A 14,182-nucleotide genomic window follows, 5' to 3' on the forward strand; every position below is an offset into this window, starting at 1 on the left:
GATGGCTTCACAGGAGAATTCTGTCAAACATTTAGGAGAGCTAATACCTATCCTTCTTGAACTCTTCCAAAGAATCGCAGAGGAAGGAAAACTCCCAAGCTCATTCTATGAGGCCACCATCACCCTGATGCCAAAACCAGACAAAGATACAACAAAAAAAGAAACTTACAGACTAATAACACTGATGAACAAATTCTCAACAAAATACTAGCAATCCAAATCCAACAACACATTAAAAGGATCATACATCATGATCAAGTGAGATTTATCCCAGGGATGCAAGGATTTTTCAGTATCCACAAATCAATCAGTGTGATGCACCACATCAACAAACTGAAGAATAAAAGCCATATGATCATCTCAATAGATGCAGAAAAAGCTTTTGAAAAAATTCAGCATCAATTTAGGATAAAAAAAAAAAACTCTCCAGAAAATGGGCACAGAGGGAATCTACCTCTACATAATAAATGCCATATACGACAAAACTACAGCTAACAACATACTCAACAGTGAAAAGCTGAAAGTATTTCCTCTAAGATCAGGAACAAGACAAGGATGTCCACTCTGCCACTTTTGTTCAACATAGTTTTGGAAGTCCTACTACAGCAATCAGAGAAGAAAAAGAAATAAAAGGAATACAAATTGGAAAAGAAGTTAAACTGTCACTATTTGCAGATGACATGATACTATACATAGAAAACCCAAAAGATGCTACCAGAAAACTACTAGAGCTCATCAATGATCTGGTAAAGTTGCAGGTTACAAAATTAATACGTAGAAATCCATTCCATTTCTATACACTAACAACAAAAGATCAGAAAGAGAAATTCAAGAAACAATCCCATTTACCACTGCATCAAAGAGTATAAATTACCTAGGAATAGACCTACCTAAGGAGGCAAAAGACCTGTACTCTGAAAACTATAAGATGATGATGAAAGAAATTGAAGATAACACAAACTGATGGAAAGATATACCATGTTCTTGGACTGGAAGAATCAAAATTGTCAAAATGGCTATACTATCCAAGGCAATTTACAGATTCAATGCAATCCCTATCAAATTACCAACAGCATTTTTCACAGAACTAGAACAAAAAAAAAATTAAAATTTGTATGGAGACACAAAAGACCATGAACAGCCAAAGCAAACTTGAGAAAGAAAAACGGAGCTGGAAGACTCAGGCTCCCTGACTTCAGACTATACTAAAAAGCTACAGTCATCAAAACAGTATGGTACTGGAACAAAAATAGAAATATAGATCAATGGTACAGTATAGAAAGCCCAGAACTAAAGCCATGCACCTATGGTCAATTAATCTACGACAAAGGAGGCAAGACTATAAGATGGTGGAAAGACAGTCTCTTCAATAAACAGTTCTGGGAAAACTGGACAGCCACATGTAAAAAAATGAAATTAAATCATTCTTTAATACCATACACAAAAACAAGCTCAAAATGGATTAAAGACCTAAAGGTGAGACCAGACACTATAAAACTCCTAGAGGAAAACATAGGCAGAACACTCTCTGACATAAATCACAGCAATATCTTTTTTGATCTGTCTTCCAGAGTAATGGAAATAAAAACAAAATAAACAAATGGGACCCAATTAAACTCAAAGGCTTTGCATAGCAAAGGAAACCATAAAAAAATGAAAAGAAAACCCATAGAATGGGAGAAAATATTTGCAAAAGATATGACCAATAAGGGATTAGTCTCCAAAATTTACAAACAGCTCATGTGGCTTAATATCATCAAAACAAACAACCCAATCAAAAAATGGGCAGAAGACCTAAATAGACATTTCTCCAAAGAAGATAAACAGATGGCCAAGAGGCGCATGAAAAGATGTTTAGCATCACTAATTATTAGAGAAATGCAAATCAAAAATACAGTGAGATATCTCCTCATTGAGACATCACCAGTCAAAATGGCTATCATCAAAAAATCCACAAACAATATATGCTGGAGAGGGTGTGGAGAGAAGGGAACCCTTCTACACTGTTGGTAGGAATGTAAATTGGTACAGCCACTATGGAGAACAATATGGAGGTTCCTTAAAAAAACTAAGCATAGAGCAACCATCTGACCCAGCAATCCCACTCCTGGGCATATATCCAGAGAAAACCATGGTCCAAAAGGATACATGCACCCCAATGTTCACTGCAGCACTGTTTCCAATAGCCAAGACATGGAAGTAACCTAAATGTGCATCTAAAGAGGAATGGATAAAGAAGATGTGGTACTTATATACAATGGAATATTACTCAGCCATTAAAAAGAATGAAATAATGCCATTTGCAGCAATATGGATGGACCTAGAGATTGTCATTCTGAGTGAAGTAAGTCAGGCAGAGAAAGAGAAATATCATATGATATTGCTTATATCCAGAATCTAAAAATAAATTATACAAATGAACTTATATACAAAACAGAAATAGACTCAGAGACTTAGAGAACAAACTTATGGTTATGGGGAGAGGGATAGTACAGGGGAAAGGGATAGTTACAGAGTTGGGGATTGACATATACACACTCCCATATTTAAAATGGATAACCAACAAGGACTTCTGTATAGCACAGGGAATGCTGCTCAATATTATGTAACAACCTAAATGGGAAAAGAATTTGAAAAACAATAGATACATGTATAACTGAATCACTTTGTTGTACACCACAATATTATTAACCAACTATACTCCAATATAAAATAAAAGTTAAAAAAAGAATGAATAGGAACTTTCTAGGAGAACTGGACATATATTCTGCCCCATACCATGAGAAAGATTTTAGCAAATGTTTCAGGATGACAATTTGTTAACAGAGGCTGAAAGCGCAGTGAAGAGATTTTTGGAGATTGAAAAAGGAAGTTCCCTATTAATTAGTAATGTAATGTTTTTTTAAAATGTACACACAGTAGTTTAATTTGACTCAACACAGGAGACCTGACTTGGCCCCAGCATGGACAAGATTGACAGACTGATAACTGTTCCTCAATTCCATGGGAGGTGATGCATAGCCATTCTTAGTTGGTAAAGCAATTTGCCTGGTTAATTCTGATAACAAACAAGACTCTGGCATGCTACTTAGTTATGCAACCCCTAAGAAGTGGGCCTCGTCCAACTTTTTAGAGGGACAAGTGCTGTTCAGCCACCCAAGATTTAAGCAAATAATGGGTCTCTGATACCCTTAGATATCCTGGTTTGCATGCATATTACACTAACTTGCTCAGCATGGGCCTACCCTGAAACTACAGGGTAACCCTTTGCACCTCATTCATGATGGAAATCCACAGGATTGCAACTATTCCTGAAGAACAAGGAATTCCCAGTAAGGGCCAGAAGCTTCCACTGATTGATTTAATGAAGTCCTCAAATCAGACCTTGAGTTGGTCCATACCTTGACAGAGAGCTGAGAAGACTAGTCCAACTAGGCTCTTTAGAGGAAGTAAAAGTTGTAATAAGGTTTCTATAGATGAACCTGCAGAAGGATCATTAATGAACCCTATCACCTAAAGGGACAAAGGAATGCTGAGTTTTCTGTCCTCCCAACGCATGAGAATAACTGCACAATGGCATGATGTATCATGCTGTATTTAAGGAACTTTAAGTGAAGGTAAAAGTAAGGGAGTAAGAAGCAAAAATGAAGGGAAATTATGGCAGCAGTGAGAAATGAGGCTAGTGAGCTAGACAGACACCATAAAGTATACTGTATTTATTTCAAAAATAGTTATTGCTAGTCAAATATTTATTAACAAAGAAGTCAGCATGTGTTCATTAATTTTGTGTTATCTTAAAGGCATTTTTGAGCTTAGAGTGAAGGGAAATTATGGCAATACTGATATAGGAGTTTAGAAAACTACATAGACACCAGATTATGGAAAGGGCATTGTTCTTAGACTTAAATTTCTTCCTATACCTGATAGAAGGCACAGAATTTTAGGCAAAGGGATCTTATTAAAAGGTAGTACCGTGACATGACATGTTTTAAAGAGATACGACTTCCTATCATATTAGCTAAATTTGCATTTTTTTCTCAGCCTTATTATAGTCTTAACTCATGTGTGTGGTGAGAACATTCAAAATATAAATGCTATATTTTAGCAAATTTCAAGTATACAATGCACTATTAACCATAGTCACTACACTATATATTAGGTCTCCAGAACTTATTCATCTTGCACTGAAACTGAAACTCTGTACCCTTTGACTAACATCTCCCCCTTTCCTTCACCCCTCAGCCCTTGAGAACCATCATTCTGCTCTGCTTCTATGAGTTCTATTTTTTTAGATTCCACATATAAATGAGATCATGCAGCATCTGTCTTTCTGCATTTGGCTTATTTGATTGTTTGATTTAGTATAATGTTCTCCAGGTTCATCCCTGTTGTTGCAAATGGCAGGATTTCCTTCTTTTGTAAGGCTGAATAGTATTCCCCTGTATGTGGTATATGTGTGTAAACACACACACACCCGCCCACCACATCATCTTTATCCATTCATCTTTCCATACACACATATGTTGTTTCTACATCTCAGCTCTTGTGAATAATGCTGTAATAAACATGGAATACCAGACATCTCTTGAACATACTTCATTTCCTTTAGATACATTAATCACAAGTCAGATTGCTGGATCATATGGTAGTTCTATTTTTAATTTTTTGAGGAACCTCCATACTGTTTTCCACAATGGCTGTACCAATTTACATTCCCATCAACAGTGCACAAGGATTTCCTTTCCTCCATTTTCTCACCAACACTTAACTCTTGCCTTTTTGAGAATATCCATTCTAACAGGTGTGAGGTGATATGGCATTGTGATTTTTATTTGCATTTCCCTGGTGGTTAGTGGTGTTGAGCATTTTCTCATATACCTGTTGGCCATCTGTATGTCTTCTTTTAAGAAATGTCCATTCAGATCCTTTGTCCATTTTTAAATCAAACTATTAGTTTTCTTGCTATTGACCAGAGTTTCTCATATGTGTTGGATAGTAACCCCTTTTCAGAAGCATGATTTGTAAATATTTTCCCCATTCACTCTGTTGATTATTTTCTTTACTGTACAGAAGCTTTGTAGTTTGAGGCAATCCAATTTGTTTATTTTTCCCTTTGTTGGCTGTACTTTTGGGGTCATATGTAAAAACATTATTGTCTAGAGCAGTGTCAAAAAGCTTTTTCCCTAAGTTTTCTTCTAGTAGTTTTACAGTTTCAGTTCTTACATTTAAGTCTGTAATTCATGTTGACTTGATTTTTTTCTATATGGTGTGAGATAAAAGTCCAGTTTCATTCTTCTGCATGTAGATATCCAGTTTTCCCAGCACAGTTTATTGAAGAGACAGTCTTTTCCTCATCATGTGTTTTTGGAAGAAAATATATGGATGTATTTCTGAGGCTCTCTGTTCTGTTCCAGTGGTCTATATGTCTGTATTTATGCCAATAAAATACCGTTTTTATTACTATAGCTTTGTAGGGTATTTTAAAATCAGGTAGTGTGACGCCTCCAGTTTTGCCCTTTTTGCTCAGATTGCTTTGGCTGTTTAAGATCTTTTATGGTTCCATATAAATTTTAGGCTTTTTTTCTATTTCTATGAAAAATGCCATTGGAATTTTGATAGAGATTGCACTGAACGTGTATATCATTTGGGTAGTATGGACATTTGCACAATTAATTTTTCCAATCCATGAACATGGATATCTTGCCATTTATTTGTCTTCTTCAATTTTTTATCAGTGTTTTATACTTGTCAAGTATACAGACTTTTCTCCTCCTTGGTTAAATTTATTACTAAATATTTTTCATATTATTGTAAATGGGATTGTTTCCTTAATTTCTTTTTTGGACAGTTTGTTGTTAGTATGTAAAAATGCCACTGATTTTTGAATGTTAATTATATCCTACAACTTTACTAACAACAATTTAAAATTTTGCAAGACATTATGAAAATCTCACTTTGCAAAGTTTTAATAATTTTTGTTGAAATAAGAAAAACCTTTATTCACTCCCATTTTTCTGATATGCCTATAAATCTGCAACATCATTAAAAGGTTACTGATAATGATTTCACAGCTGTTCTTTCATTACAATGAGATGTATTTCAGTTACAACTCAAGTTTTTAACTAATTTAAAGCACTAGGGTGCTTACTTTAATAGTACATGCACTAAAATTGGAACAATACAGATGTTAGCACCCTGTGCAAGGATGACATGCAAATTTGTGAAGCATTTCATTTAAAAAAATTTTTTAAGTACTAGGGTACTCTTACATTACCACCGTAAGTATATTAGTATTCAATTTCCTATAAACCATGTGTATTCCACACTTTTGGGGTTGAAAATCATTTTCTCTGATAGGAGAATCCAACCCAATTCAGTATTCCAGTAGCTCTGCTATCCCTATATCATCTATCCCACCCCTACAGTATTCTTATATCTTCTTAGCAATTCTTCTGACAAACCAAACTTAAACAAAGTCATTTTAATTTTCTTTAGAATTTTTTACAATAAATTGTTCTTGTCTTTAAACTTTCTAAATTATACATCTATGCCTCTCTCTTGTATTCATTTATTCAATTATTACTTCCCAAGTGTGTACTATAGGATAGACACATTTCCACTGTTTTGTAAATGCCCTTTTATGATCTGACAACTATGTTCAAACTTCCCCAGTGTTTAACTTCTGTTTATATTCTATCTATAGAGTATCTACCTATCTATTCTTTCTATATTTTCCACCCAAATTTTTAGCTACTTTAACTTTTATATGCATTCTTTAAAGCTTTTTCAAATTCTTTAGGAAGGGGAAACAATGAATAATTATATAAACATTAAGATGTCCTTTTAAAATCTGAAATCTAAAAGGTTTAATGTGTAGAAAACTGCATTGTCAGAATTTTACTCATGAGAGTGGCTTCCTGTCAATCTGTTAGGCTAATTTTACTCTTATAATCTCTGGTCTCAGGAATATTTCTTGTTTTCTGCTGATCATTTTGAAAAGGCGATTTTCTACATTTCTTGTAAATGTCTAACAATGTCCAGAATCTCTTCTTTGAAAATTCTAAACTTTAAAATAACATGATCACTATTTGTAAAATTGTTCCCTTCTATTTCATAAATTAGTTCTCCTCTATTTAATCAAAATTAAGCTCAGAATAGGAGTTCCTCTCTTGGTTTTCACTACCTTCTATGAAGGTAAATTGTCAGCAAATCAAAAACATGTAAAACGTTTGGCTTTCAATGAAATGAGAAATCAAACAAAACCCTTTTATATTTACCCACATGGTTATCTTTGATACTCTGAGTTACTTTATAATGATCCAGATTCCATTTGGTAACAATTTTCTCTGCCTGGAGGACTTCCTTTAACATTTCTTACACTATAGGCCTTTTGCAGATAAATATTTCAGCTTCTATATATATGAAAAGGTCTTCTTTTTTATGGAGGTAGAATTGCCATAAAACATTGTATTAGTTTCAGGTTGATAACATAATGATTCGATACTTACGCATATCGCAAAATGATCACCACAATGTCAACATCCCTTACCACAAAGATTTTTTTCTCGTGATGAGAACTTTTTAGATTTACTCTCTTAGCATCTTTCAAATATTCAATGCAGTATTATTAACTATAGTTACCATGCTCTACATTACATCCCCATGACTTATTTATGTTATAAATGTAAGTTTTTAGAAAAACTTTTCATTTTGTTTCCATTTTTGAAAGATATTTGAGCCTGCAATGGAATTATAAGTTGACAATTTTCTTTCAATACTTTAAAGATGTTGCACTGCTGTCTTCTGACTTGCATCACTTCCAACATGAAATGTACTGTCATTTTTAACTTCATCCCTCTTAATGTCATGTATACTTTTCCTCTGGCTGCTTTTAAGACCTCGAGGTATGGGAGGGGGCGGGGGGTGAAGGGGAAACTGAGACGAAGCGAGAGAGTAGCACAGACATATATATACTACCAACTGTAAAATAGATAGTCAGTGGGAAGTTGTTGTATAACAAAGGGAGTCCAACTTGAGGATGGAAGATGCCTTAGAGGACTGGGGCGGGGAGGGTGGGGGGGACTCGAGGGGGGGCAGTCAAGGAAGGGAGGGAATACTGGGATATGTGTATAAAAACAGATGATTGAACTTGGTGTACTCCAAAAAAAATAATAAAAATAAAAAATAAAAAAAAGAATTTTTTTTCTTTTTTTACCATTTTATTCAATTTGATTATAATTTGCCTCAGCAGAGTTTCCTTGATGTCTTTTGTGTTATGGGTTTGTTGAGCTTTGCAGATATATGGTTTTAGTTCTCATCAAAGTTTGGAAATTTTCAGCCATTATTTTTTTTTAATTAATTTATTTATTATTTTTGGGGGGGTACACCAAGTTCAATCATCTGTTTTTATACACATATCCCCGTATTCCCTCCCTCCCTCGACTCCCCCCCACCCTCCCCGTCCCACTCCTCTAAGGCATATTCCATCCTCGAGTTGAACTCCCTTTGTTATACAACAACTTCCCACTGGCTATCTATTAAAGTTGGTAGTATATACATGTCTGTGCACTCTCTCACTTTGTCTCAGCTTCCCCTTCACCCCACGCCCCCCCCAAACCTCGATTTCTTCAGTCCATTCTCTGCATCTGCGTCCTTGTTCTTGTCTTGTCACTGAGTTCATCAGTACCATTTTTAGATTCCGTATATGTGAGTTAGCATACAATATTTGTCTTTTCAGCCATTATTTCTTAAAATTGTTTTTTGTGTCCCCTCACTCTTTCTTTCCCTTCAAGGATTTCAGTTATACATTTAGGCCACTTCAAATTGTCCCATAGTTTACTGATACTTTATTGACTTCTTTGTCTTTTTTTCTCACTGTACTTCATTTGAGATATTAATAGTTTCTATTACTGTCTTGAGGTTAACTAATCTTTTCGTCTGAACTACCTAATCTGCTGCTAACCAGTGTACTTTTTTCCATACGTTGTATCAATACTTGCCATCCCTAGAACTTCAATTTGTGACATTTCTCTACTTAATATGCCCAATGTTTCTTCTACCTTCTTGAACATAGAGAATATTTATAATAACTGTTTAATGTATTTGTCTACCAATTTTGTCATCTGTGTAATTTCTGGGCCTCTTTCTATTGATTTTTTTCCTTATTCTGGGTTGTACTTTCCTGTTCCTTTGCATACCTAGTAATTTTTTTTTCCTTTATTGAATGCTATACTGTGTGAATTTTGCCTTGTTGGGTTTTGGATATTTTTTAATTCCTATGAACATTCTCGAGCCTTGTTCTGAGATGCACAAATTCAATAAGGAAAAATATATATATATATAAAAGATGAAACAAATGGGGAAAAAAAGAAACTGCCATTCACAGATGGCATAAAAGTACTTGAGGAAATTTTTTAAAAACCAATTATAAATTAGTAGGATTAATCATTTAATTTAGCAAGAAGCATGGATCATTGGTAAAGCAAATCTTTAAAAAAGACTCATACTTCTTTACACCAATAACAGAAAGCTAAACAATGAAAATATTTAAAAGATAACATTTGATAGCATTAAAAAAAATCAAATACTGAGGAATAAATCTAATAAAGTGATGTAAGACATCAACATAAAAATTACAAAACTGCAGAGAGCATTTAAAGAAGGCCTAATTTAAAGAAAGCCTAAATTTACTCTAAGAAAACAGTGGCTCAATCATAAAATGAAGAAAAATATTTAAAGAAGTACATAGGAGATCTTTGAAAAGATAAAGAATAAGATCTATTTTTAAGAAAGAAATCACAAACATAGCTGTGAACCAAATTAATTTTTGTTCTTATGCCATAAGTGACCATATATAAATAATTTCAGTAATAGTATGGCTTATAATAATGAGGCAAATATATCACATGTAATCCTGTAAACCCTAAATTCTTGGTATTAGATATAAATAACATAATTTTGGTATTCACATATTACCCTATAATCAGTAGGCTCAGGAGTGGGAAAGACTTCTTTGTGAACCAGGAAGAGAGTCCGAGGAACAGAAGAACCAAATGCACTTTTCTTTTGTTTCTTCAAGCATGTATCGCTAAAGTTGTCAATTAAAGTATTGTTTGGGATATTATAAAACCCAGGACCTAGAATTATGAAGAATATCATATGTAAGAATAAGCACATTTTTAATTCTTTTAAACTGAGTAACTTTTTTATTTTAGTTATTGAATAAAAGATTATTTAAATTCTACAGTGCTTTACAATTTTCAAAAGTTTCACATCCATCATTTCATATAATTCCCATAATAACCCTTTTACTTTTCCCCGCCCTTGTATCGCTCCTCCTCCCTTCCCTTTCCTCATTGGTAACCACTAGTTTCTTCTCTATATCTGTGAGTCTGCTTCTTTTTGCTTATTCACTAGTTCGTTGTATTTTTTAGATTCCACATAAGTGCTATCATACATACAATTTGTCTTTGTTTGACTTGCTTCACTTAGCAAAATACCCTCAAAGTCCATCCACGTTGCTGCAGATGGCAAAATTTCACTGTTTTTTCATGGCTGAGTTGTATTCCATTGTGTATATATACCACATCTTTTGTATAAACTGAGTAACTTTAAATTATGTAATTTTTTAGAAAGAATTCTCATATATTGCTGGCAGGAATGCCAAGTGCTTTGCCACTTTGAAAAACAATTTGTCAAATTCTTATAAAGTTAAACATATACTTACCATATGACCCAGAAATTCTACTCCTAGTTATTTCCCCAAGAGAAATAAAAACAACCCACATGTCTATCAGCTGGTGAACAGATAAACAAAATGTGCTAAATCCAAACAATGGAATAATACTCAATAATAAAAAGAAAAAATAAATGCAACAACATGAATGAACCTCAAAAACATCATGCTAAATGAAAGATGACAAACACAAAATCCTAAACAATGTGTGATTCCATTTGTATAAAATTCTAGAAAATGCAAAATCATAGAAACACTAACAGTTACCTAGGGCCAAGAGTGGAGGTAGAGATTAACCGCAAAAGGGCATGAGAGAACTTTTTAAGAACGATGGAAGTGTCCTAAAACTTGATTATATAGTGGTGATTACCTGACTATATACATGTACCAACACTCATCAAACTATACACTTAAATTATTTTCATTGTGTAAATTATACTCAATAAAGAAGGAAGGAAGGGAAGAAGGCAGGCAGAAAATTCTTGATGCCAAAAAGTATTGAGATGTTGATATAACAACATTAAAAACCAATTTGGGAGGATTAAGATGGCAGAGTAGGAGGACGTGTGCTCACTCCCTCTTGCAAGAGCACCGGAATTACAATTAACTGCCGAACAATCATTGACAGAAAGACACTGGAACTCACCAAAAAAGACACCCCACATCCAGAGACAAAGGAGAAGCTGCAATGAGATGGCAGGAGGGGCGCAATCACGTTAAAATCAAATCCCATAAATGCTGGGTGGGTGACTCACAAGCTGGAGAACAGTTATACTGCAGAAGTCCACCCACTAAAGTGAGGGTTCTGAGCCCCACGTTAGGCTTCCGAACCTGGGGGTCCAGCAATGGGAGGAGGAATCCCCAGAGAATCAGACTTTGAAAGCCAGCAGGATTGATTGCAGGACCTCCACAGGACTGGAGGAAACAGAGACTCCACTCTTGGAGGGCACACAAAAAGTGTGCTCACCAGGACCCAGGGGGAAGGAGCAGTGACCCCATAGGAGACTGAACCAGACCTACCTGCCGGTGTTGGAGGGTTGCCTGCAGAGGTGGGGGGCGGCTGTGGCTCACCGAGGAGACAGGGGCACTGGCAGCAGGGGTTCTGGGAAGTGCTCATTGGCGTGAGCCCTCCCAGAGTCCACCATTAGCCCCACCAAAGAGCCTGTAAGCTCCAGTGCTAAGTAGCCTCAGGCCAAACAACCAACAAGGTCTGAACACAGCCCCACCCATTGGCAGACAAGCAGATTAAAGTTTTGGTGAGCTCTGCCCACCAAATTGGATTAAAGTCTTACTGAGCTCTGCCCACTCAGCCCTACCCACCACCAGTCCCTCCCATCAGGAAGCACACACAAGCCTCCTAGATAGCTTCCTCCACAAGAGGGCAGACAGCAGTATCAAGCAGTATCAGCAGTATTTCGTCTTGTGGAACTGACAATCACAGCCACAGAAAGACAGAGAAAATGAAAAAGCAGAGGACTTTGCACCAGATGAAGGGACAGGATAAAACCCCAGAAAAACAACTAAATGAAGAGGAGATAGGCACCCTTACAGAAAAAGAATTCAGAATAATGATGGTGAAGATGATCCAGGACTTTGAAAAAAGATTGGATGCAAAGCTCAAAAAGTTTACCAAAGACCTAGAAGAATTAAAGAGCAAACAAACAGAGATATGCAACACAATAAGTGAAATGAAAAATACACTAGAAGGAACCAATAGCAGATTAACTGAGGCAGAAGGGCAAATAAGTGACCTGGAAGACAGAATGGTGATAATCACCAATGCAGAAAAGAATAAGGAAAAAAGAATGAAAAGAATAGAAGACAGCCTAAGAGACCTCTTCGACAATGTTAAACGTGCCAACATTCACATTATAGGGGTCCCAGAAGGAGAAGAGAGAGAGAAAGGACCTGAGAAAATATTGGAAGAGATTATAGTTGAAAACTTCCCTACCATGGGAAAGGAAATAGCTACCCAAGTCCAGGAAGCACAGAGAGTCCCAGGCAGGATAAACCCAAGGAGAAACATGCCAAGACATATAGTAGTCAAATTGACAAAAATTAAAGACAGAGAAAAGTTATTAAAAGCAACAAGGGAAAAACAACAAATAACATACAAGGGAACTCCCATAAGGTTAATGGCTGATTTCTCAGCAGAAATTCTGCAAGCCAGAAGGGAGTGGCACAATATATTTAAAGTGATGAAAGGGAAGAACCTACAACCAAGAATACTCTACCCAGCAAGGATCTCATTCAGATTCGACGGAGAAATCAAAAACTTTACAGACAAGCAACAGCTAAGAGAATTCAGCACCACAAACCAGCCCTACAACAAATGCTAAAGGAACTTCTCTAAGCAGGAAACATAAGAGAAGAAAAGGACCTACAGAAACAACAACAAAACAGTTAAGAACATGCTAATAGGAACATACATATCGATAATGACCTTGAATGTAAATGGACTAAATGCACCAACCAAAAGACACAGACTGGCTGAATGGATACAAAAACAAGATCCATATATATGCTGTCTACAAGAAAGCCACTTCAGACCTAGGGACACATACAGACTGAAAGTGAGGGGATGGAAAAAGATTTTCCATGCAAATGAAAATCAAAAGAAAGCTGGAGTAGCAATAGTCACATCAGATAAAATAGAATTTAAAATAAAAAATGTTACAAGAGACAAGAAAGGACATTACATAAAGATCAAGGGATCCATCCAAGAAGAGGAGATAACAATTATAAATATATATGCACCCAATATAGGAGTGCCTCAATACATAAGGCAAATGCTAACAACTATGAAAGAGGAAATGCAAGGCAGAAATAGAGACACAGATGTAGAGAACAAACACATGGACACCAAGTGGGGAAAGCAGGGAGGGTTGGGGGGGGGATGAATTGGGAGATTGGGATACCAAATTGTACACTCTAAATATATGCTGTTTATTGTCTGTTAACTGTATCTCAATAAAAGTTCTAAAAAAAAAAAAACCAATTTGGAAGAGAAAAAAGTCACCTATCACCCAATCTTCCTATCATAGTATTTAGTTATTTTAATTTTTGCCTTTTACCCTTTAGTGCACATTTATAACCAGGACTATTTTCTACAGTGGCAATCTGAGTAATATTTCTTTTTTTTTTCATTCAAAATAATACAAACAACTTTCTTTGCCATTGATAAAAGTTTTTATCAAGACATTCAAATATCTGAGACAAATATTTGTATATGTCTTATAATTCAGTATTTTCAAAAAATCAGTTCCAGTGAGCAGCAATATTCATAAAATGTAATATCATATACTTGAAAGAACACCTGATTTGGTTGTACTCATGTTATGGAATCTACTAAATTAGATATGCAACTAAATAGGTATGAACCATCACTTAAATCTCATTTGTTTTCCTGGGCTTCAAGTTCCTCTCTGAAGATAATAGGAATTGACT

At 35.4% G+C, this 14,182-nt stretch overlaps 1 protein-coding gene and 1 pseudogene across 1 annotated transcript in view; one reads left to right on the top strand and one right to left on the bottom strand.

Moving 5' to 3' along the window:
- STPG2 (sperm tail PG-rich repeat containing 2) overlaps nucleotides 1–14,182 on the bottom strand; it is a 646,188-nt gene that overhangs the window by 501,654 nt on the left and 130,352 nt on the right. The window contains exon 8 of the mRNA XM_057728986.1: nucleotides 9,975–10,136. Within this exon, the coding sequence (XP_057584969.1) occupies nucleotides 9,975–10,136 (162 nt within the window). The remainder of the gene's footprint in view (nucleotides 1–9,974; nucleotides 10,137–14,182) is intronic.
- On the top strand, nucleotides 6,141–6,240 carry LOC130850587 (U6 spliceosomal RNA; annotated as a pseudogene).

The sequence above is a fragment of the Hippopotamus amphibius genome, chromosome 3 (genome assembly GCF_030028045.1).
Source record: "Hippopotamus amphibius kiboko isolate mHipAmp2 chromosome 3, mHipAmp2.hap2, whole genome shotgun sequence".
Taxonomy (NCBI): domain Eukaryota; kingdom Metazoa; phylum Chordata; class Mammalia; order Artiodactyla; family Hippopotamidae; genus Hippopotamus; species Hippopotamus amphibius.